Genomic DNA, 26160 nt, shown 5'->3' with positions numbered 1-26160 from the left:
TGTTTTAACATACCATTCTCACTTTTTTTCATTGTTTGTCCACGCATTGTTAAGTGTCAATATTGTTTAACCTTTTAACTTTAATCCTACATTGTTTTTAGGTGTATTGTGTAACATCTGCCTCTTGGGACTACAGATGAAAAATAGCCTTTTGGATAACTCTGGCACATTTGCAGAAATGTCCCGTTCAAATAAACCAAGAAATAAAATAAATCTCAACCAGTCAACTGCCATGGTAATCCCAAGCTGAAGCAGAATACAATATTTGTAAAACAGTACAAAGAACTATTTTACTGGTTGATTCTGGATCACTGGTAATGAGGTCCATGCATGGTTTAGAGCTACTGAACCAACTTTTGAGATTTGTAGTCCAGTAGTAAACTAAGCTTTGACACACAGACTAGCACTTATTTGATAAGATAATGCTTAATGTAAGTGATCAACTGGGAAAGTTGCATTGAGGAGGCTATTCGTTACATATTTACCCTGTTCACCTGGGGTGTCTCCCACTCCTTCTGCATCACAGCACTCGACATAATGAGCTAAAACACAGACTTCTTCAGTTTTTTTGATCAGACACATTCCTTGGATGCTGCAGCGTGACTCACTTTGGAAAAAAAAGTCTGGCTCTTCAAAACCACAATAGTGTCCAAGGCATTGTATTAGTTAATAGTGTGCTATGGAACAAATCCAACATCTGATGCCTTGAACATAAAACAGGCCAAAGTGCAATCAAATCCATTTTTTAGCAGTTCAGAGAGCACAAGTAAATTCCTTTAGAGATCATTTTCCCGAGATATTGAACTCACTGGGCAACATGTCGGGGGTCTTTGGAGGTGTTATTTTGGTTTTCACTCCAAAATAAGAACTTTAAGTACCAGGTACATTAATCCATCCATTATCTGTAATAACTTATCCGTCTCAGGGTTGTGGGGGGGGGGGGAGGGGGGGGGGGGGCAGGAGCCAATCCCAGCTGATATTGGGCAATGGCAGGGTCCACCCTGGACAGGTCGCCAGACTGCACAGCGCTGACATATAGAGACAGACAACCATTCACACATTCACATCTACGGGTAACTTAGAGTCATCAAATAACCTAAAGTGCATGTTCTTTGGACTGTGGGAGGAAGCTAAAGGGAACACGGGGAGAACAGGCAAACTTCACACCCCCACACACACAGAAGGGCCCGGAATCAAACCCACGCCCCTCTTGCTGTGGTGTGAGAATGACTAACTGTGGGTCAGCGGTAGAGCATGGTCTTCCCTAAATCGGCGGTTCGATCCCCGGCTCCGCTAGTTCATGTCACTTAACCAGACACTCCCAAAAGTTGCTCCTGCGGTGTATGAATGGGTATGAACGTTAGAGACCTTGCCCTGTCGTCAGTGTGGATGTGGGTAAATAACGACATGTAGTGTTGAAGCGCTTTGAGTGGTCGGAAGACTAGAAAAGCACTCTACATTTTTTACAATTTACTCCACCACCATGCAGCATGTAAGCATGTAAGCATAAAGCAAGAATAATAGTCGTCTTATTAACCACCCAGACAAATTTTAATGATTTAAAAAAATGTAATGATTTAAAAAAAATGTACATATCAAAATAATTATATAAAATCAGGATTGGCTGACTGGTTAACTTTTCCATTTCCAGAGATTGCTCGTCGGCTAGCTAGTCTCCGGAGCTCCCACCTGCTTCATCCACACACTATTGTCACAGCGCTGGTGCTGCATATTGCTATCGCAATAATAAACGACAACTTTGTTTGGATCGTTTTCTGAGACCAGTGTTGTGTGGAAGCATGGCAGAATTAGCAGGCTAGCTAAATAACCAGACTAGCCGGCTAGTTGGCTTGCTGGTTCCGCCACGCTGTGGTACTGTACTGGTTGCAGAGGATGAGCCCAACAGTGGGCCATTTCTTAACATCTCTGTAATAGTTTAGCCTTCTGCGTGACGGCTGAGGAGGTTAATTGACAGCTAAGCTAAATTATTAGCAACATTTTCTCTCATCTTTGAAATGCCTCACCGGCATTGTAGCTAGAATCATCATCTCAAATGTATACAATATCGATTCTGGCACCCAACAACACAGCAAAATGGCACTTTTAATGTGTAACTTTCGCCAACGCTGAGGTGATTGGTGTGTTGTAACGTAGCACGGTGACGTTGGCTGTAAAAAGGTCTATGATAGGCCATCTCACTGCTGCATGCTACTTTTGCAGAACGTTAAAGCACATGCTCACTGGGCAGAACTTGTGCGCTAGAGAACTCTGCCAGCTAACTTCAATTTAAACCCTATGCTAACTTGAATGAGGATAAAATAATTCAATCATGCAGCTCTTATAGACTTTCCAAATGTTATCTGACTGAATTGATCAAATCCTGATCGTGGCATGTGTCATTTTGAGGGGGGTGTGACGTTCAACACAATACAGTGACGTAAGTACCAGTTTAACTGGAACATGCATACAGCATAATCTCAGGCCTGCCTAAAAAAAACCTTAACACAAAGATGGTGAAAGTATAGTTTAGTTCACAGTCTTGTCATGTTTTCAGGACTTATTTTCTAACAGGTATGATTCATTTAATAATAATACATCGATTTTCAATAGCACTTTTCAAGATACCCAAAGACGCTTTACAGGGCAAAGACAAACAGAACAAACAAACAGAACACTTTGGTAAAAAAAAAGAACTGGAGAAGCTGTGTGGTGTGTTCGTAGTGCGCTCGGCTAACCAGAGGGAGGGGATGGAGTGGAGCGATCGGGCCAGGAGCAAACAAACTTTCTGCGGGAGGCTCCGCGGATGCACCGGGGCTGACAGAGGAGCCCAATCGTTTTAATGGCTGAGATACACGAAGGAGCAGAGAAGTTGTTGAGTTGGAGTTAGAAGTTAGGATTTTGTTGTCATATACATTTTTACACATACACGAAATTTGACTTCTGCATTTGATTTACAAAAGAATTTAAGATTTTACTTTAATGGGAATTTATGTGTGTTTAAACCCTTTAACTCCCTGCTCTACAGTTTGGTAGAGCACATTTTGAGTCACTATATCTTATTAAATTATGTATTGACTTTAACTTAACCTGATTGAGCCATCTCTACCACTTGGTTGAGGTCTCTTCTCATAAAGAATTCCACTAGATGTCACTGTTTCTTTAAGGGGTAGGCCTTCTTAACTTGCCTCTTCACAGGAAGTTAGCAAGACACATTTTCCTCCAGACATGTGGATGCTATTTGGTGACAATTTCAAAGGTAAGCTAATTTATTTGACATATTACAGAACATAAGGTCTTACTGAACAGAATTATGTAACTTGATACAAAAACAACAACAAATAAGGGTAAAATAATTTAGTAAAAGCATGCTTGACCAAATGGTTGAATTGTCACTTTATAATAAAGATAGCGAAGTTAAGCTAACGTAAATAAAATTCAGTATTTGCTATGAAATAAAACACAGCTGATTATTTATTGTTTTAAATGTGATACATTTAAGGTTATTTCATCATATATATGCCAAAATGATTTCATAAACCGGATTTCTTTCTGTATAAAAAGAAAGCTGTTACCGAACGGTTGATTTATCATTTTATGGTAAACGTAGTGATTCTGAGATAATAAATGTCGTTTTTTTGACATATTGACATATTTTGGGATAATAATATATTGAGAGTAATGCCTGTGGGATCATGTCTCTTTCAACTGTCAAACGGTGGAGCAAAGAGGCCCGTGCAAAGATTACTGTGCCCATCACTCATTCCGGCCTACAATCAGTTTATGGGAGGCATTGATCTGTCTGACATGCTGGTACTCCTGTACAAGACCCCAGCCAAGTCAAGGCGATGGTACATTCCCCTGTTTGGATAAATCCTTGAGCTGTGCATCTCAAATTCCTGGCTGGTCTACAAGAGGGATTGTGGCCTACTGAAAGAGAAACCAATGCCTCTCAAAAGATTCCGCCTGGCAGTCGCCCACAGTTTGATGAGAGTCAACAAGCCAGGACCCAAAGTTGGCAGACCATCGACCTGCTCTCCACCACCTCAGAAGAAACGTTACACCCAAAGACCCTCACAACCACAACCAGATGTGCGTTATGACAACTGTGGACAGACATTGGCCCCTTCACTGTGACAAGTGTGGGAGGTGCAACCTGTGTCCAAAGGGTGTGTCGAGATGGAAATGTCAGAAATGCAACGTTTTCCTGTGTTTGAATGCAAACCATCAGAAGTAAAGTAGCTACAATGCTCAAAAAACATTTGTTCTGTTGAAACACTGCACAGATGAGGTGTGTTGAGACTGAAATGTTAGAAATGCAATGGTTTTCTGTGTTTTGCAATGTTCCCTTGTTTGAATCAAAAACAAGATAGCATATCACCAAAAATCGGAAGTGTGAAGTGTATCAAATACATCCCATGTATTTAGTGGTTCTAAGAGATACGGCTGGTCATGTTCTCATCTTTGTTAATGTCAACAAAGCATGAAATGACAGTCAAAGTATCTTTACTCATGATGGAAAGCTTCACAAACTGTTCAGAAATATTAAGTTCATAGAGAAGAAAATGGCTCAGTAGTTGATCAATGTAGTCTTTAGCAAACATTGCTCAAACTGAAAGAAATTGTTATTTCTGGGGACTCATTTCAGCAGCGAATTGATAAGCATTTAGTGCGTTCGTGAGTATTTCTGGTGAGGGAAAATAAACTACAATGTAATGTCCATTCGTGGTAATGAATGGACATTACATTGCAGTCATTTTTATCCAAAGCGACTTACAATTCAGTATGTATCTATACACCGTAGGACAGCTACGGGAGCAATTTTGGGTGAAGTGTCTTGCTCAAGGACACATTGACATGCGACTAGTGGAACCGGAGCCGGGGATCGAACCACCGATCCTCTGATTGCAGGACGGCCCTGCTATCCACTTAGCACGGTCATCCCCGTGGACATGTCACCCAGTGCAACAGTGTGCTAACTGATGTGTCTCTATGGCAGAGAGGAAGGATATACATCAACAAACACTTTACTTAGCAGGATCCATTTTGGGTTGGATCTGCATAAAAAATATACCGGTAGATCATCAGCAGAATGTGTGTTTTGGTTAATACAAATTACTCTTCCTTATACTATCAGTCCACTGGGGGTGCTAACAGTAGCATGGCACTCCACAGGCATTTCTGGGGTCAATTTCTCACTTTCTTTCATAACTTCCAGTTCATTTCAGCATTCCTCACTTATTACCTCAAAGAGATTTCTCCGGTTCTGAAGTCAGTAGCTGGCGGCAGTGTGAAGCTCGCTGAAGTCATAATCACGCGTGACACCACTTGTTAATTCTGTTGCATTACTGTAACAAATCAAACGTCTTTCGACACACTAGAAGCCTCCCATGGTATCAGGACACACACACAAATAAAACAAAGGAATCGTGACTTTTTATTTACTTTTATAAAATAAAATAATCAACAAAAAAGCATTACTAATGTATAAATGAACTGCACATTACTTTATGCGTTACATATTCATGTCACGTTTTTGTCACCAGAGCACTTTAATACGAAAATGGCATTAGAAAATAAAAGTTGCTGACTTTGCAACCTAAGGCCACTTACCCTCTTCACAAGAAGGTCCAATGGACGGACAATACTGAGCCGAGAGGAGTTCAAGTTTGAGAAAATAAAAGTGAAAACAGACCAGCGCTAAAGTTAAGCGTCACGTTGAAGGGAATGCCACTGAACTTCATATGTGAACATGATTCTACTGAAGATGAACCAGACACTGGTCGAATCTGGAACATGAACCGGAGAGCAGTCTCACACATTCCATTCGGAGGATTTTCTGGTACAGTACGAAAAGCATTGTCAATTGTGACAATAAATATCAGCTGAATGCTGAAATGTAAATAACCATGGTGATTAAGGGAGCAGATAAAGCTGCTTAGCTGATGACTCGGCATTATCCAAGTGCTTAATTATATGTTGATTTGTGTGTTTTTGTTTAGCTGACATACTTTCATGGCTTTACTGCATGGGGTCAAATGTTTTGTTAATCTGTGTCTGCACTGTGGATGATAACAGACACTAGAGGCTCTCCTCTTTGTACACAGCGTTGCTCGTTATCAATAATTCTCTGTGGACTGTTTAAAGCCCCGAGATTAACATCAGGTCCTTTCAAACTACAGTGCGGTTTATAGTACTGCTCAAGGAAGGAAAGGATGGCAGTGGAAGGAATACATCCTCTTTATGTAAAGACGTGGGGGGGGGGTACAGATGACCAGATGACTAAAAGAATAAATGGAATAAATTAATATCAGCTTTGTGCCTCCCAGATTGTGGACTTTAAGAGCACATTCACTCATGGGTATTTTCTCTCCACCAAGCATCATTTTATTCCCATGGTTGACTATGCAGCACAGACAGCCATACTTAGTATTTCTACATGAACACAGCAACATTTTGGCAACCTTGTCTCTATGGTAACATGGAAGCTGTTAAAATGGCTGATTTATTCCAACACACAAAAACACCACTCAAGCACAGAGAGTGCTTTCACGTTAGGCTTCACTCTCTCATTATGAACACATGTGGATGTAAAGATGAAAGTCAGGGCGCTGTATCATTAGTACTGCTTTATCGTTTCCTCCTGCTGTATTATCAGGAGGTTCCAACTGAGCCTGAAGTCTTTCACCAGAAACACTGAGATCTGCTTTGTGAGGAGCCTCAATCACAGGAGACTTAAAGCCATCAAAATACAATACATCATCTCAAATACATTTTGATAGCCTAATAATGGCTGCAGAGTATAGAGAGCCTGGAGGTGCATCTCTGTGTTTCTTCAGCTCGTCCCTGTATAGACACCGGGATCTCCCTGACTTACTCTGCTTGTGTGTTCAAACACAAACACACAGACCCAGAGGCTGTCTCAGGGTGCCTAGCTCAGCGTGCATCAACTGTTAATAACATAAAGGTTACTACAGTCCTGATATACATTAGTTATGACATCATATTGACACATCACGTTGTACTGTCAGGATCCACCTGTTAGCCCCACGTTTCCTACACAATACATTGTGTACACATACACATACATAAAGATTTCCTTAGTAGATAATCTAGCTGTAACCTCTCAACATCGCTAGATAGAGGATGGGACAAGAAACAGGTGCATTCATATGATACGACAGGGTTAAAATATAGACTGCATACAAGAAGAGGACGTAGTTTTCGTGACATAGTGATGTCAAAATGTCAAAGTCAAGGCTTCAAAGCCCACAAAACAGTGGTTTTGTGGGCTTTGAAGCCTTGACTTTAACATTTTGGTCATCGCTATCTTGGTTTTGTGCAACCAGTGAACGGAAGCGACCATATTTGGACTGCGGAGAAGTGACGGCGTGTTAGATATGCCATATATGACTCTGGTAGCAACCTGTCAATCACAAGTAGGTTAATTAACAAGGAAGCCCCGCCCAAATGATAACCTGGAATGGTCCTTCAATGTTTCTGAGAATAATACCCGAGTAAACAGCCGTTTTATGGCAAACTACATCTCTAACAAGTCTGGCAACATCTTGCATACTACTTTAAAGGAAAGAGGCTCATAAAACCAAATTGTTTCACATTTGTACAAATCCAATACATGCATTGGTGAGACATCTTGTGATGAAATACACCTTACTCCAGATCCGCAGTCGGGCTCATCAACTAAGCCCGGGACCTCTGACTCTGTCATCCCCCGATACACTTCTCTGCTTCTTCAATGAAACACACTCAACACTTTTATACTCTACTTCATCATACTTGTTCATAGTACTGTTATCTGTTTGTGCACTTTATTTTATATTTGTATTCTTTTATATTCTATTGTAAATTGTAATATGTTTCTATTTCTTGCAGTGTGGATTGTTGTTGATTGTTTAATGTTATGTACAAATTCCTTGTATGTGCAACATACATTGGCAATAAACGGTTTCTGATTCTGAAACTATATCTCATCTCATACTTTGAATGCTCTGCAGTATTCTGTTGGTCTTTACTGTGATCACTCTACATCAGGAAAAAATGTGAAATTGTTACAGTCATCAAGTAACTTTCACTCCAAATCAGACAGTGATTCCTCAAACATGTGGCGAATGTGGACATATGATGGCTGCGTAATTGAAGTGGAGACAGGAGGCTGTGTGATGGCTGCAGAGCTCTAACAGACAACATCTGGCTCGTTGATCTACACAACAGGTCGGCTTCTGCCATTTAAATGCTTGAGCTGAAATGCAGGCATGATCGTCTGGCTTTTGTCGAGGACAAAATGTACTAAGGTATAGCTCATTCATGCAGAACAAATACATTCATAGGCTTGCTGTCCTCAGATGGAGAAAGCTGATTAATCCTCTGGTCTGAAACAAAGAGCAAAACTAAGCCTTTCACCCTCTCCATGCGTCACTCTTCTTGTCCAAATGAGATACCAAGTCTAACAAAAGGTGCTCTTCTGTAGCAGTGGTACAGTTTTCTCCAGGTCTGGGGGAAACAAGTGAATCAATAAGGCATCCTCTGGCTGCATCTAACCACTCCCAGCTCACCAGATCCTGTTAAGTCAGCCAGACCCTGGACAAACACTGAAGTATTCTCTCATGGACAAGGGATTAGGAGGAGGGAGCCGAGGAAACAAGGAAACAAGGAAACAAGAAAGTAACAAGGAGTTAGAGAAGAGAAACGATGGAGTCTGGCTCCCCCCACTGGCTGTAAATAAGAATGACCCCTACAAATCGGCTGTGCATATAAGTGCAAAAGAGCTTGAGATGTTGTGTTCTATTGTAAGGCCCTTCAAACTAAAATCTGAAGGGTGGCAGGGTGTGAAAGGAACAGTAGCAGCAGGATCAGGGCTTTAAAACAGGCATACAGTCAGGCCTGGAACCAAACAGCACTGGCAAAAAGCTCACTGTAAACAACACCAAGTCGGGTTCTGTTTTTTTCACAGGTTTAAATCATTCACAGATGATTTTCTCCCTTTTGTGATTCTCTGTGTTCTACAGTGATTTGGTTTCAGCCACTTTGTTGAGCATCATCATCTCTGTTCGGCAACAAAAGGCAAGTCTCTGGAAATATTTCTGTTGAATACTGTAGTTCTACCAGTCCCAGGCCAAGCAGAATGAAGGAGCCCTTTTTCGTCGGCCCATTCAGAGGCACAGCTTTACTGTTGTGCTCCCCTTTCGCTGTCTCTTGGACTACAGGTTCAGTCTCGGGGCCACTAAGGCAAACTCACGCAGAATGTTTCTGGCCACATCCACTTTGTACTGGGCGATCATCAACGCCCGCTTCACGTCCTCAAAGGAGTAGCCTTCCCCCATCAGCTTCGCGATTTTGGCGTCAACGTTCTCCGACTCCAAGCTGTGAGGTTTGCCCGGCTTAATGTCTGGAGGAATCTTCCTTGGCAGTGGCTTGGGCGGCCTGGCAGGGGCCTGCAAACAGTCCATTGATACTTTGACAGAGAGAAGGAGAGAAATCATGTCAGTGGAAAAAGGACCCTGGCACCCCGGAGAAACTTGAGTTCGACTACAGTCTCAGAGTGGTCTCGAAGTCTGTAGACTTCACAGAACAAAAGCTTTGACATTCCAATATCGCCTGAGTTTCGACCTTTATTATTAGGTAATCACTGTCTTACAAAGCAGATCTTAAGGTATTCACTGCAGATATCTCTTCAATTCCAGAGATGGCAAAAAATTGTTGGCCTGCTTTAAGGAAAACAGGATAGGTTCTGGGAAATGAAAAAGCTGAAACCAAACACAACTGGATTTCAAAGTTTCAGACAAACTTTGCCCATCTGCACAAAGCAACTTCCACGGTCACATGTGTGCATTTGCTGAGAAGGTTGAGGTACCTACCTTGACTGGCTGGTAAATGGTCATACTCCAGGCAGCCCCTGGAGCCTTTAACATGCTCTGCGTGTCGTCTGACTGGAGGCAGAGGAGCAGCACTGTTCAGCATGTCAAGCACTGTGCCTAAACCACAGACAACAGAGACATTCAGGTAAAGGAGCCTGTTGCTATCTGTAGGTCAACAAAGTAATCCTCTGTTCCATGTGGATTTTTCAACAATTCGGTGGGCATAATAAACACTTTACCCCCTGTGAGAGAAAACTATTAGTTATGCATAACACGGTAGGAGATGCACTACATTTGTATCTTTTTTCACAATTTTGATCGGAAGGAGATGTCAAGAGTTTGCCAGCTTACCGGGAGTTAACAGAAAGTGCTCGTGTCCAGAGGAGGGCCTGTGTGGTCGTGCAATGACAGAAGAAGAGGATGTGGAGGAGTTGCAGAATGAGGACGGAGAAGAGGAGGAGAGGTCGGTGAAGCTGTGTCTCACCGGTGGAGGAGGAGGCTGGGACGGAGCGTCTTCCAATGCTGAAACACAGACAAGACTGAACTATCTGCTCTGATTCACAGTTCCTACTTATTCCACGAGGAGTTGTCTGATGCTGCTATGGAGTCTAAACCATGTCCCAGCAATGGCATTAGATGCCAAAGTGCAGCTGGCATGCTATCCTTCAGAGAAAAGCCAAGAGAGGATATTTTTGAGAAGGGAGCGAGGATTGGGACAGGAGGTACACGAAGGCTGGATAGAAACTTGCTGTGGGTATTCTGGATTAACATAAACCAGAGGTAGGGTTTATTAGACATCAAACATACAATATAAGCACATAATAAGTAATCATTGCAATCAGAAAAAAACTCTATCTAAAGGCTAGCTTTGCTATTTGTTTACAGCATCACATCAGCATTGTGTACATTCATTCCAATTCAAATGGGACCATGTGAACTCTGCTACAGGGCTGTTACAGGAATAAAGATCTGACAGTGATGTACACCAACTGCAGAATATGATTCTAATAAAATGATACGAAGCTGATGATATTTTGGAGTTTATGAATCTATCTTATCTTATCTATCTTATCACACTGAGCTTCAAAATGACATGTTAATATGAAAGAGAGACATATCCCCAATGTATCACCTGAGATACATTGGATTCAGTCAAGCATATATGTTTGACACGGGGAGATTTTTAAGGGACAATAGCGACATTTTACAGTTAAGACAAGTACGACACAGGTGTACTGCACAGGGAAAACAAGGCGGGATACGATAGCAGAGGGACTGAGACAGACAGGGAGCTGTGGCTGGGGGAGGGGAGGTGATCAGGTCGGGGTGGGCTACCTTGTGGGGGCAGCAGGATGTCATAGTCAGATGGTATCTTGCTGGTGTTGAAGGGGCAAAGAGCTGTATGTGCCACCCGTGAGACCAACCCCCTGACCGACTCAGAGTGTCCACCTGATAATCAGAAGCAGAGAACAGATGTTTTTCAGAAAATAAGAAAAAATGCTGCTGATGGTTGTCATAGACTTTCACCTGATTCAATAAATGAGACAGAATAACATACTCTACCGTTATCAAGATAATCTATTTCAACAAAAAAACTGATGCATACTGGAAAGAAATGAAATGACCTTTAGTCTCTTTCTGATTGTAAGACTGACTAGAACGTTTTAAGACTCAAGTGTGGTTCAAATAAGGTGTCTTCATATGATCATACAGTCTGTACAAACCATTTGTGGGCATCCTATTCACCCTGCTCATTGCAACATTCACTACATCAGATGAAAACGCCAATTATCTCACAGTACTATGGAGTCAGAAAAGACTTAGAACTTGTGATGTTCAATCATATCTGCTGGTTTCAGGACTCACCAGGCTCCGGGGGCATCTCGTCGATGTAGGGCTCTGGAGAGCCGTTCTCCGAGTGCCTGAATGAGAAGAAATATTAAACTTTAATGGAACATCATAGATGTATTACCATAGTAGCTTTAAAACATTGAAAGACAGCCAGTACCTGCTGGGTACAGAGATGCAGATGGGAGCCTGGCTCAAGCAGAGGTTGGATGAATGGAGCTGATAGTCGTCCTCCACCCTCTCCATCACTCCCCGCTGTCGTTCTACCACAGGGCTGCTGAAAGGGTTCGAGGGTCTGTAAAGATGATCATGATTTATCAACTCAACCTTTCCATTCATACAGTTATTACATTCAAACTACAATCTGGCATTTTCACAGTCCCATTAAATTAATTAACAACTAGGTAAACTAAACAAACTGAACAGTTGTGCAAAGATCACCAACAACAAGCAACAACCGTGTAGCGTTCTTGTAGTCATTTGAAGGAGGATGATCTGGCCAGAGGTGATTTGTTATAAAGTGTTATAGCAGAGGGCAGGAATGTTTTCCTGTATCTGTCCTTGTGACAGCGGAGCTCGATCAGTCTGTTGGAGAAAGTGCTCTGCTGTCCCTGCAGTAGGTGGTGGAGAGGTTGGTCCGGGTTATCCAATATGGATGATAGTTTCTTCAGTGTCCTCCTCTCCACCACCTCTTACAGATTGTCTTGTCTGCAGCCAATGATGGAGCTGGCCTTCTTAATCAGTTTATTCAGTCTGTTGGTGTCTCCGGCTCCAATGCTGGTCCCCCAGCAGACTACGGAGAAGTACAGTGCACTGGCCACTACAGACTGGTAGAACATCTCCAGCATCTTGCTGCACACGTTGAAGGATCGAAGTTTCCTCAAGAAAAATAGTTGACTCCTCCCCTTCTTGTACACAGCGTTGATGTTGTTCTTCCAGTTCAGTCTGTTGTCGATGGAGACACCCAGGTACTTGTACTCCTCCACCATGTCTACATCCTCTCCCAGAACTCTCAGCGATCTCTGGTCTTGGTCACGTTTAGAAGCAGGTGATTTCTACCGGCCCACTCCACAAAGTCCTCCACTACTGCCCTGTACTCCTCCTCCTGTCCGTCCCTTATACAACTGACCACTGCAGAGTCATCAGAGAACTTCTGCAGATGGCATGACCCCGAGTTGTACTGGAAGTCAGTGGTGTACAAGGTGAACAGGAAGGGAGACAGAACAGTTCCCTGTGGGACTCCAGTATCACTGACCACTGCATTAGTGGTGGACACGGCACACTGCACTGGACAAACTGTGGTCTGCCTGTGAGGTAGTCAGTGATCGAGGAGATGGTGGACGCGTTAACTACCCCCACAGCTTCTCACTCAGCAGCACTGGTTGGATGGTGTTGAATGCACTGGAGAAATCAAAGAAAGTGATTCTCACAGAGCCACCGGTTCCATCCAGGTGCGACTGAGCTCGTTGCAGCAGGTAGATGATGGCGTCGTCCACCCCCACATGAGGCTGGTATGCAAATTATAGAGAGTCCAGTGATGATTTTACCTGCGGTCGGAGGTGGGCCAAGACCAGCATCTCCAGCACCTTCATCACATGTGATGTGAGGGCAACTGGTCGGTAGTTGCTGAGGCCAGATGTCTTCTTAAGTACAGGAACCAGGCACGACGTCTTCCACAGCACCGGGACTTCCTCCTGCTTCAGGCTCAGGCTAAAGAGATGTTGCAGGACATCAGATGGCGCAGGTCTTCAGGACCCTGGGGCCATCAGGTCATGCTGCCTTGCCTTGGTGGAGTCTCTCCAGCTGTCTTCTCACCTGGCCAGTCGTCACAGAGAGGGGGGGAGGGGGTCATAGTGTCAGTGGTGGAAGAGCCCTTTGATGTCTCTGAGTCCATGCAGCTCACCAGGGGGGAGGGGGGGAGACAGCCGAGGTGTTTGGGAGTTGTGGTGTGTGGAAGAGACAGATGAGGGCTCTGAGCTAAACCTATTGAAGAAACAGTTTAGCTAATTTGCCCTCTCCAGGGAGCCCCCTGGTTGTCTCCCTCCAACCTTGAAGCCAGTAATCTGCTTCATCCCCATCCACACCTCCTTCACGTTGTTCTGCTGGGGTTTGGCCTCCAGCTTCCTAGCGTCCTTGCACTCCCTGAGCTTCACCTTCAGGTCGCGCTGGACTCTCCTGAGCTTTCTTCTTGTTAAGAACAGCTTTCAGGTCACTGGTGATCCAATGCTTATTGTTGGGGAAGCAGTGTACTGACCGGGATGGTATGGCGGTTTGTTCACAGAATTGAATGTATTCAGTGATACAGTCCGTCATGCTGTTGATGTCCTCCCCGTGTGGTCCACACAGCACATCCCAATCCGTAGACTCAAAGCAGTCCTGCAGGGCATCATTAGCCTCCTAAGACCACCTCCTCACAGTCCTGGTGGTCACAGGCAGCCTCTGCACCAGAGGATCATACCTAGGTGTCAACAGGATCAGGTTGTGATCAGACCTGCCAAGCGGGGGTAGGGCAGTGGCACTGTATGCATCCTTAGCAGAGTTTTATTGTTCCTTGAGGGGCAGTCAACATACTGGTGGAAAGTTGGCAGGGCGTGGTGTGGTTAAAGTCTCCAGTAATTGCCAAAAATGCACCAGGATGTTGACTCAGCGGTCCAGACACAGTGGAGTGGATGGATTGTAGTGCTGGGGTGCAAGGACAGGCCAAAGGTGCAGCAAAAATCGTTATTTTACATTTCGTATTGTACATTTTAACAATGTGTCACCGCTAAAAACATTTGCATTAACTGCATTGTTTATTGTATTGTCAGAATGGAAGAAAAGAACATCATGTAAAAGCACTGCGGTTTGTCAAAGTAAGGCAAAATGCTTTTTGACTTGCAACATTTCCAGGTACACGGCAGTCAGAAATTGCAACTGAAAAGATTCATCAGCGTAAACAGAGCCCATTAAATGCTGAAATATCTCAACTCTCAACAGTCTGAGCTGAAATAAAGAACTTAAATCAGGCTGTACACTGAGAGCCACTTTGTGTGGTGGTGCAGTTCCCAACATCATGTGTGTGACATTTTCATCCTTGTGCCAAATTGAAGTCAATTAGACTCACAGTAGGCACAGTGGTGTAGCAGTTAGCACTGTCTCCTATCAACAAGAAGGGGTCAGACCCGCTGGTTTGGTCGGCTCTTCTGTGTGAAGCATGATCCCGTCATGTCAGCGTGGGTTTTCCAGCTTCCTCAGAGAGTCCAAAGACCTGTTAGGTTACTCTAAATTTGCCCGCAGATGTGAGTGATGTGAGAGCCTGGCGACCTGTTCAGGGTGTACCCTGCCTTTGCCCTATGTCAGCTGGGATCCCTCAACCACATTGATCAACGCATCAGTCTCTTTATAATTCCACAAAAACTGCAGACCACAGCCATCAGGCCAAATTCAGTAAGTACGTTTTGTACTGTAATGAGAAAATATGAAGCAGCACCACTTATCAACAGGCCCCACCCTGTTTGTTGTGTTTACCTACCTGCTATGATACAGTATAATGTCATTGTGCTGCAAAGGTACATGTACACTAACAGTTGTGTCTTCAGTAGGTAATGATTTAACAGTAAAGGAACTGTTGAATTCTTCTTCTTTTCTTTTCGTTTCACTGAAGCGTGATGGTTATATGACAGTTTCCCATTTCTTTACATAGTCCTTTGCATTTTCATTGAACACTGCAAGGTCTTTTGAGTTGCAAGGGTTGGGTAGTAGAGGACTGTTGAATAATGCAGGACCTTCATTGGCCAATCAGTTACAAGAAACACCTACGCAGCCTAATATCCAACCATAACCACTGTAACATATTAAAAACATGTAAACTGAGCCAGTAGATGCAGTAATTACCAAATACACATTCAGATTCAGGTTAGGGCTTTTGGGAATGAATGGTTGTCTTTATATAAATAGTAATAAAAACTAGAAAATGCATTTCCTGCTGAAAATGCATTGGAATGCTGAAAGCTGAAATGAATTGTAAAAACACAATTAAGAAATGGGAGACTACTCATCTGGAAAATGTTGAAGCCTGAAAGCATTTAAACTGCACTGCTGAAAACCCTTCTAGTTGAAATGTCTAACTATGGTGTCTGTAGCTGAAAGTATGAGGAAGACGAAGGCTTTGAAAGTTGAAGAACTTTAACAGGATTTGAAGATTTTCTCCATAGAGATCCCATTCAAAAGAAAATTGCAAATAGCTGAATATTTCAAAGAATTTAAAGATTACAAATATGAAAAGTCATTCCACCCCTCTCCTGAAAGAGCTGAACATTTTGATATTCGAATGGTTTCTGTGGCTTAAAAAATGTCAGCAGTAGTGATATTTGTAATAGTAGTACTAGAAGTTTTTCTTTATTTAATATAACAGTAGTAGTAGTAAAGGTAATGGCAGTATTTCAAGTAGCAGTAACAGCAGTAGTAGTAGTACTAATAGCAGTCGTACTCATAGCTGTAGTAGTATTAGTACTGGTAGTAGCATGAATAGCAGTAGTAGCAGTTGTAGTATAAGTAATAGTAGTAGTGGTAGTAATAGCAGTAGTGGTAGTAATACTATTGATGGTAGCAGTAATAGCAGTAGCAACAGCAAAAGTTGTAGTAGAAGTAGTAGTAGTAGTGGTAGTAGCAGCAGCAGTAGTAGTAATACTAGAAATATTAGCAGCAGCAGTAGTAGTTGTCGCAGTATTAGTAAGAGCATTCATTATTTCAACAAAAAAGCCTAATTTTGAGCTTAATGTTTAAATACAGTTAATCCATTATTTTGAAAGGGTGGGGCTGGGTGAGGGAGCAAAGGGGAAAGGAGACAACCATAATATTTGACACATAAACACATACATACAAACAGGTTATTAAATGACAGGCTTCATCATAAGCATTTCAGTTAGAATTCATTCTGTGGGGCTTTTATTTTAAAATGGGGTATGTGTGTGTGGGGGGGGGGTCCTCTAAAGATCTCTGAGAACCTGAATGACTATGAGAGAGAGACACAGAGAGAGAGAGAGAGAGACACACACACACACAGAGAGAGAGAAGTGCGTGTGTCTGTGAGTCTGTGTTCACTAATTAGCTTAATCAGAAACACCTGTGTCCTTGCAGCCTTTTAATGGCGATAAAACAGGGAAACACCTCTCAAACAAATCATCAAAACTCCCATAACCGTAGCTCCTATTGCTCCGATATTAATAATTGAGAGGAAGGATGACTTGAGAAACAGATCCTGTAAAAATTGTGTCTGTAGTGTAAAAAATGTGGCTTAACTGGCGATCTAGAAATGGTGTACCGTGTTCTGTGGAAGATGTTTTTGAAGCAAACTTTAACATTGGTCTCTATGGAGCAGAAAGTTGGGTTTCCTCTCAATTACAGGCTTCTGTGCCAAATGTGTAAATCTGTGGGATTCCACAGTCATTTTTCTGTGACAAGGACAAGATTAGCTACTTTTAAATCCAGAAATTATGCATGAAGAGTGAAGATTGTGGACTCAGTGGGAAAACACAAATCTTTTTTTCACATGAATCTCAAGCTGCTCTAAGCTGCTCAATTCACACCCATTATAAAGTCAGAAAAGGGTTGAAAATATCATAAAAGTTAAATTGCTGCAGTCCAAAAAGTGTAAAAGATATCAAAAAGCTGAATCATTCTGCAATAGCTCAGGGTTTTCTCAACATTTGAAAGTTGAAATGGTGTCTGTAGCTGAAATTATGAGGTAGTTGAAGGATTTGAAAGTTGAAGAAGTTTAAAAGGATTTAAAAATGTTCTCCATAGACATCCCATTCAAAGAAAAGTTTCAAAAAGCTTAATAATTCAAAGTTTAAAGATTAGAAATATGAAAAGTCATAGCAGACATAAGCTGAAAGAGCTGAACATTTTGATAGTTGAACGGTTTCTGTAGCTTAAAAAATGTGGAAGGAGATAAGTGCCAAAGAACAAAGAACAGGATAACAATAGGATAACAATAGTGGAATGCTTAACAGCATTCCAACAACAAGTAACCCTGCAAATATAACCTATGCTTTCAAAATGCAAGTCAGCTGCATTTTCCCTTATGTAGGGGAAGTGTGTGTACATCACTCTAACCACCCTACAATACAAAATTGTTTTCAGCCGGACCAGAGTTTCCCCTTTCAGCTGAAGCTTCATCGGAAGTGACAGCTCTATCCCCTGCCTCCACTTCAGCCTGATACACAGAAATACCGAATTTAATTCTGGCTGAAGCAAAAAGGCTATTAGAGGTTCAGCCATGATTTTTAAAAGCTGTGTCTAACCAGGACTTTTCCCCAAGGCTACTAGACCTCATTGGTGGAAGGTCCCTGAGTCTGAAAACACAGAGAAAAGAAAGGAGGAGGTTCAGATTCGATGGAACTTTAGAATAAAAGCAAAGGCTAGTAACTGGCTAGTGTTGAACTGAATGTTACTCATATCTAAAACACTAGTCCAAGTGCTTTAACACCGCAGACTAGACAGCTGTTTTGTTCTATTTCCTATTCCCATTTACGTCCCAGTGCTGGCGTCAACTTTGCAGTTTGTTGAGTCTCGAAAAGATTTTGCATGCACGTTCTGTTCCATTGATTGAACAGACTTTTGTCCAGCATGTTTCATCTCTGTATGGATTGCACAGACATTGATTTTGACAGTGGTGGGCCGTCAGGGCCTGCAAGGCCTTCTCTGCTGGCCTAAACAGAATCACAAAGTTATAACTATTTTATAATTTCATAATTTTTCTTAAATACACTACAATACACTATAATTCATAAAAATATTTTCCCCATTATCTTATGTTCTCATTGCACAGCTACTGTCTTCCTCAGTTGCTCTGTGAGCTCGGGCCCTATTTGCAGGCCTCTGGCTCGAAAATAGCATACCCATACTAAAGTGACCACAGTTCTGGAACTACAAGGTCTATTTTAATAATTTTTGAGGCTATAATCAGATCACAACACTGGTGGGATTTTTCAGTGGGTAATATTGTGTATATGTTGCTGGTTAATATAGTAAATGAAGACATTACACAGCTCAAATTGAAAATATTCAGGTTTGCCTGAAGAAAAAGCACTTTCATTGATATTGTGTTTTTCAAATAATGCAGCTCTCCCAAAACATAGCACAACCTATGTATGTATGATCAGTAGTCGTAGAATAATGTTTGGCTGGGAGAAAGTGAAGAATAAGAGGCTTTAGTACATTTTAGTATCATTTTCGAACCATCTTTTGCAGCTCTTCCATTGTACTTTTATACACTATATAACTATATATTTCACTTTTTTTATCACTCATATTATTCAATACATCCAAATACAGCTGTTAGGAATCATTTTGAGAGCAAGGCTCCTGTCAGAGCATGTTTCTGGCTGTCATATAGGATTTTCTCAGTTCCTGTGTGTGTATGTGGCTGTAGCTCAGCCTATCATCGGTCGATTTCAGTCAATGAGCCCGCCTTCGATGCGTCAGAGTCTCAGGAAGGCGTGTGTCGAATTTGGTGTTGATTGACACAAGTTTCAGCCAGTAAAGTTGCAAGAAGTGAATTCTTTGACGTGTCAGAGCCTGCTAGCTGGCCTACAAGTACGTGATTGGTCAGTGGGCTAGCCTGACGTGTTGGGCGGTGACAATCCCAATATCTGCTGCCTCTGCCGAGGGGACATTTTCAGCCCTCAAACGCATTAAAACATATTCAAGAAATACAAGTGGGGAGACTCGACTGTCTTCACTGGCGTCCATGAATCGAGCAGGACTAAACTAAAGGAACTAAAACGCATGGATGTACTGAACAACCGTGAGATTAAACTCTTTGTTAACAAAGAAAGGAGGATGAACTTTGTCTTTAAATAGTGAACAGCAGCTCTGGTAAGTTAAATGAGTTTGTTTTTACATCTGCAGTAGCTTTAATAGGCTTGTTTATATATTATTATTTGTACAACTTGTTTTTATGAAGATGGATTTTTGTTTGGTTTTATATGTGATAGGAACTATTGTTACGTCCAATGTTGCTCTGGGGACATATTTAGCTGGTGCCAGTGTTGGCAACTTGTTCGCTAAATCTGGCGACTTTTTTCGTCAAACGCTACTAGCGACAAATCTAGCGACTTGTTCTGGTGTTGTGACTCTGATGTTAAAGTACATTCTGCACTGTCGTGAACGAGCAGCGGGTGCTGCCGTGAGCCCCTCCGCCGCTCCAAAGAACTCACAGGGTGCTCTCACAGAAGCCTCGCGCAGCAGTCCCAGCTGCAGTCAGAGGAGAGGCACTCTCGGCGTATTCACATATCTGCACTCTGCAGTTAGTGGATCTATAGGTGTTGAGCTTCATTTTGACATGAAACAAATAATAACCGTAGCTGTGTTTCAGCTGCAGGACAGCAGTGAAGGCCCAGGTATAAAATGCACGGCCTGCCACTGGATTTTGATTCTGTTTCTAAAAACAGCCTTATCAGAGGAACTATAAACAAGTTCAGCAGGAGCTCACTGGTTGCAGTAATGTACCACTGCATGGACGCTGCAAATATTTTCTGCCCCTATGATACAAATGTGCTGTTCAGACAAATCATTTCAATATTGGTTAAACTTTTTCAGGATATTTCCAATGAAACTTTGCGTGTGTGTGTGTGTGTGTGATATAAAAGCCATGTCATAGACCTGCTCTTAAAATATGTTTTACATTTTTATTTTATTTTTTATTATTTTTTATTTTTTTATTTTTCTCTGTGTATGTAATTTATTGACCCGAGGGTCACATTGTGTTTTTTATGCTTTTAAATGTCTGCTATGTTAAGCACTTTGTGATGTTATGTCTGTGAAAAGCGCTCTATAAATAAAATTCATTCATTCATATACTCACTTATGGCTACTGGCAAGTGTGGATTGCGTTGGCGAGTGCCGTGAGGGAAGGATGTCATACTCATCACTGACTTGCACATCATTGGAGAAGGGCTGCACACACAAGAGAAGGGGGAGAATTATATAAAGCACAACGGAACAACTGAAAAGGTAATGTCAACTGAATTGCAGAACAAAAAAAAAACTACACTCTTACAGTATTATATGAGGTGTATTATGCTTTGGATATGCTATGTCCTTCCCTGATTCTGGTGGGGAAGTGCAGTCCTTACAAACACAGCCAGGACACTGTACTGACGGTACAGCAACTCTGCAGCAAACAGCATTTTACTCACCAACTGTAGCTTCAAATCAATTCACTAAAAAAGGCAGTGTGGGTTTAAGGATGCCGAATGTGCAAATTATTTATTTTGATCAAACCTGATACACTTCAAACTACAGGCCACCTTATGATGGGATCACACCAGCTGCTGTGCCAAATCGGACCAGGGGTGTAAAATGGGGAAGCCAATGGCCCATTCTTCTGGCTCCCTTGCTTGGGGCACACCAATCTTCTCCTTTATTTATTCTCAACAACACACCTATAAAGTTTCATGACTGCATTTTTGCACTGTTGTTGTACTATTGAGGAGATAACATCTGTTCACAGGCAGGCAGACAGAAATGTAAACACATGGCAAAGAACTCAAAACCCCCCTGTAGTAAACATTTTGACCTGCATTAACAGGGATGGCATGACTTGTGAATCTTCTGCCTGCCTAGCATGTAGTAAAGTAAGGTTCAAGCCGGACCAAATGCCAAACTTTGAATATGTTTGAGCACCAATCATCATTGTTTTCCACCTCCCCTAGTCCCCCCAAAGTCCTGAATTCTGTCGGCGCTGAATACAGTCCACCCATCAAGTGCAGTAGATTGGTCCGGGATCAACAATCTTGAAGGACGGTGTTCAGAGAACAACCTACTGCTCATGTCAGCTAAACCAAGGAGCTGATAGCTAGCTGAAAAGAAAAAAGGAGGCACACACCCCTGTTGACATCAATGGAGCTGAGGTGGATCAGGTGAACCGTTTTAGGTTTCTGGGAATCAGTATCACAGAGAACCTGGTTAAGAAATCAACAAAGGAAATTTAAGAAGGTAAAATAGCTTTACCAAGTTGTTAACTTTTACAGTGGAAGCAATAGAAAGCATCCTGACGGGAAATATTACAAACTTGCATGGGATGAGCATGCTCAGGACAGAAGGGCTCTGCAGTGGGTGATTATCATTGGTACCCATCTACTGTTATATTGGTGAGGTGAGGTGCCTGCGAAAAGGCCACTAAAAGACAAAACCCACCACGGCACCAATTTGTTCACCATGGAGTCGGCAAGACATACAGAAGCATCAGCTGTTGAAGCACCAGATTACAGAGAATCTTCTTTCCTCAGGTTGTAAGACTCCTCAACTCATCCTCCGTACCTCTTCAGAAGAAAATTGTTTTGTTTTGTTCTCGGAGACTACAACTCACATTTTGTTGTGCAACCGTATTCATACAATGACAGTAAACTTGTAAAGTGCAACTCCCTGTGTGGTAGAGTTACTCCCCAGATCTGCAAAGATGCACAAAGCCCAATGTACTGCTTTCAGATTTAAAGCCCTATCATTGGACAATTCTGAAAATCTTGGTCCAGATTTTACCTTCAGTAACACTAGTTGAAGAATATATTCCACATGCAAAGCACAGCTGTTTTTGAATCAAAGTTGCTCTGCATGGAACACAAAAAGCAGTGGACTGCTCCTGAGAAGCACCCGGGGAGCGGTTTGGGTTTAGTGTCTTGCTCAAGGACACTTCGGCACAGGACATGTAGTAGCCAAGGATTGAACCCCCAACCTAGTGGATACCGGATGACCCTCTCTACCCCATGAGCCGTGGTAGGCTTTAAATGATAGATTGTATAAAGCAGGGGTCACCAATAGGCGGGCCGCGGTCTGGATCCGGACCCAGACGCCGTTGTATCCGGACCCAGGACCTAAAATGGATTCTATTTTGAAAGAGCGCTTCTATTTTAACCGGCGCAGATTTTTCAGCATTTACGGCACTTGTTCAACAGTACAGGAAACACACCGACCAATGCGTTGTAAATCACATCACGTGATGCAACTCAGCGAATCAAATATGGGTATTCTGACAAGTTTCCTGACTTGAGTGAGATGTACACACACCGTGACACACGGGGAGAGACGAGGAGAGAGAGAGAGCAGAGCAGGACAGAGTGTGAGTTGTGAAAGTCAAATCATAGGACGATCTTCAAAAGAGAAAAATGTCCAGAGAGACCAGGGTCATTCGACTCTGACTGGACAGACTCATAGAGGTGAATTCTTCAAACACTACTTTCTGGATGAGAAAAATATTATATTGCGGCTTTTTCACTTCACCCTGAATGAACTGAATTTAAAGCTGCAGGGCAATTCAGTGAAAATCATTTTATATATATATATATATATATATATATATATATATATATATATATATATATATATATTAAGGGGACATATATATATATATATATAATTTGGGTTGTGGGTCGCAGCTTGTCATTAAGGGGTGATGGTGGGTCCCGCAGCCAGACCAGTTGAGAACCACTGCCCTAAGTCATTAGGATTCTCAAAAGCATGAATGTCTGTACAAAGTTTATAGTTATAGATTTAGAAAACAATTTTAAAAATAATAAATAGGCTTTTACATGCTCATCCTAAGATTTCACCTTACATGTTTAAACTGATATCCAAGCCCTACCTTTGAGCTCTCTAAGGTTCCTGGCCCCTCAATTCTGTGATGTAACCTCCCAAATCCAGCAGACGGAAAACTGAGCGGTCTTCCGTTCAGGTGAGCGGTGCCTGTGGATTCCAGCTGAAGTGGGTGCTCGGATCGAGTCCTGTGGGCATCTGCAAAGTGACTGTCTTTGGGACGCCGTGTCTCAGGGTGCATTTGGGAGTTTGACAGCGTGCCCGTAGAAGATGAGATGGAAGATGACAAGGGAGAGGAAGCGGGGAGCCATGAGTGACGTGACTCTGGGGGGATGGGAGGAGGACGCTCAGGGGGAGGCGGTGGAGGTGGGTCCCTGTGCGGAGGAGGTGGGGCTGGGAGAGGCTTGTCCTGCTTCCTGGACATTCCTGGCGAAGACTAGAGAGGTGGAGAGATGGTATGTTCACTAGAATGACAGAAGACAATCTAAATAATTCTCAACTCGTTTCTAAATCCCACCAAACTTTTTTCTGTTTTATTCTTGATTTTGTGTTAAATCCAGGAAGACTAGCAAGCTACTTTTTGTGGAAGCTAGATGTACTGAGGTTGTAAATAAAGAATATTTATTTATCAAACTATTCATTATTTAACCTTTAGCTACCCAGAATAATCCCATTGAGATTTTGAATCTCATTTACGAGGGGATCCTGGCCCAGATCGCAGTGTAAAGGTTCTATGCAAGCATCACATTGAGATACAAACACTGGACGTTAAAAACAAAACAGCAAAAAGTTAAAAATAACATCAAACAAACATTTTTACATAAAAGAGACACATACAAATTGCAAACCTGCAATTTGTATCAACCAAAGAATTGTCATTCAGTGTTGAACAAGTGCAGTCATTGCTCAAAAGATCCTTAATCCTGCTTTTAAATGCTCATAAAATAATCTATCACACCAAGATGAGGGTCGAAAAACACTTTCACCAAAAATAAAAAATATGCACACAGAACAATTTGCCAATGTTCAATTCCACAGCATGAAGATAAGCTATTCATTCAAAGATGTTGGTATTGGGTATGGTCACATGTCTTCATGGCACGCTAGAGAGTGAGATATAAAACTGTAACTTTAACTTTTGGCCTTGAACAAACCATTTCCACCTCTACGACCAGCTACACAGAATAACAATTGTCACATAACATGATGTCTTGGTAATAAAATAAATAAATAATGACATATCAAATGTTGGGTTGTTTCTTCCTTTGACCTACAACTGTGTTTGTGTCCTGTGTTCAAACCATACTGTGAAGCACTTTCTAAATTTTCATGACTTTAGTTATAACTTAAGTGATTATCAGCAAGAAAATAGTAGTAAACCATTTTTCTCTGGATCTGGCGAATGCTGTGACTGACCTTCGGGGAGACGGTGGGACTGGCGGATGGGGAGCGGATGGCGCCCTTCTGAATGAGGTCGAGTCGTGGCGGGACAGGGGGAAGGCCGAGGTGCTGGACACAGTGGCTGAGGTCTCCTCCGTGGACCTTTCTGTGTTGGTTGACAGGTGAAGAGCTGGGAGACACCATGGGCGAGTTCTGACGCTCTGCACAGTGCTGAAAGAAAAAGTACATGTTTTACATATACTGTACTCAAACATGTGTTTAGTCATTTAGGACCAGCTGTTTTTTTGAAGCTTTGTAAGAGCTGTTGGTATTTGTCCAACTGCTAAAAGTAAAATTCCAAAAGTAGAAATCTTTCACTTTTACGAAAAATTAAGAAGAAAAGTACTTGATCAAATCCTGAAGACCAATGCTCTTAAATTAAAGGTGTCTTAAATAAGAGCAGACCAAGATGACTTCAGTACAGAAACAGAGATGAGAGCACACCATATAATACATGTTCTGGACTGACTGTACAAAATCATTGGTCATCATGACTGATGAGTTAGCTGATATGTAATATATAGTTTTTGCAGATCTATTTGATTTTAACATTTTATAGGAAGCTACCACATTTTAATTTTTACATTCATCAGAAGTGCAAACAACTAAAATAAAGATGGCACCGATTTTGTTTGGTATCACTTTTCATGTGTTTCTAAATTCCCCTTATATTTTTCTCTAGTGGAGCTCGTCTACCAGAAATTGCTCATTGTTCCAAACATCCTGTTATCTCATCCATACTGTTATATATCGTTAATATATTAGAGGGGAGTTTATTTCAAGTTTGAATTCATACCAGATATTAAAGATTTCACACAAATAAAATGTACTTTTTATCCCTTAAAATCACATGTTTTTGCAGAATAGCATATCAATGAATTAAACATCAGGATTAAGAAAATAATGGACAACGGGGCAGATGTACATGTAGGGTCAATCCTTGTGTCTTATTCAGTCAGTGAAGCACTCTTTACCCATATTAAGTGTAATTCTTAGAAGTTTGACAAATGAAGCTCGAGCATACGTTCAGTCAGGAAGACTACACTCTTGCATGCCTAACCCCGTAGTTCATTTCTCATACATCTTTCAATCACACTCATTATTTCCCTGCTGTCAATGTTCGAGGCCGTCAATCATGATATCAGCTGTTTAGATCAACTGGTCTCTTCTATCCAATAGCACAATGAAACAATGACATGGTTAGCCAATCATCTTGCTGCTGTCTCTTTAAATACGATTGTCTCTCTACCTTCAGTACGTTCATGCTGCTGTTACACACCCCTCCACCTCCCCATCTCCACCCAATCGTCATCAGATTCATCAACTCATTCTATCATCAGAACCACCACCAGTGTCTGGACTCCACGGCAGGATCTATCTTGCTGCTGCTCAGAGCAGACGCCCCTCCATCACAAACCTCCCTGTA

General features: G+C 42.0%; 1 protein-coding gene across 1 annotated transcript in view; it reads right to left on the bottom strand.

Moving 5' to 3' along the window:
- Nucleotides 1-7320: 7320 nt before the first annotated feature.
- cblb (Cbl proto-oncogene B, E3 ubiquitin protein ligase) overlaps nucleotides 7321-26160 on the bottom strand; it is an 83996-nt gene continuing 65156 nt past the window's right edge. Inside the window, exons 11-19 of the mRNA XM_079283402.1 lie at nucleotides 24711-24905; nucleotides 23344-23730; nucleotides 20569-20660; nucleotides 11881-12015; nucleotides 11739-11794; nucleotides 11208-11321; nucleotides 10224-10394; nucleotides 9873-9989; nucleotides 7321-9469 (exon numbers count right to left, since the gene is read on the bottom strand). Coding sequence (XP_079139528.1) covers nucleotides 9216-9469; nucleotides 9873-9989; nucleotides 10224-10394; nucleotides 11208-11321; nucleotides 11739-11794; nucleotides 11881-12015; nucleotides 20569-20660; nucleotides 23344-23730; nucleotides 24711-24905 — 1521 coding nt within the window. The 3' untranslated portion in view covers nucleotides 7321-9215. The remainder of the gene's footprint in view (nucleotides 9470-9872; nucleotides 9990-10223; nucleotides 10395-11207; nucleotides 11322-11738; nucleotides 11795-11880; nucleotides 12016-20568; nucleotides 20661-23343; nucleotides 23731-24710; nucleotides 24906-26160) is intronic.

This window comes from Melanostigma gelatinosum, assembly GCF_949748355.1.
Source record: "Melanostigma gelatinosum genome assembly, chromosome: 14".
NCBI classification, from domain to species: Eukaryota; Metazoa; Chordata; class Actinopteri; order Perciformes; family Zoarcidae; genus Melanostigma; species Melanostigma gelatinosum.
Note: the sequence above shows the minus strand (reverse complement) of the source record. Positions and strands in the feature narration are given on the sequence as shown.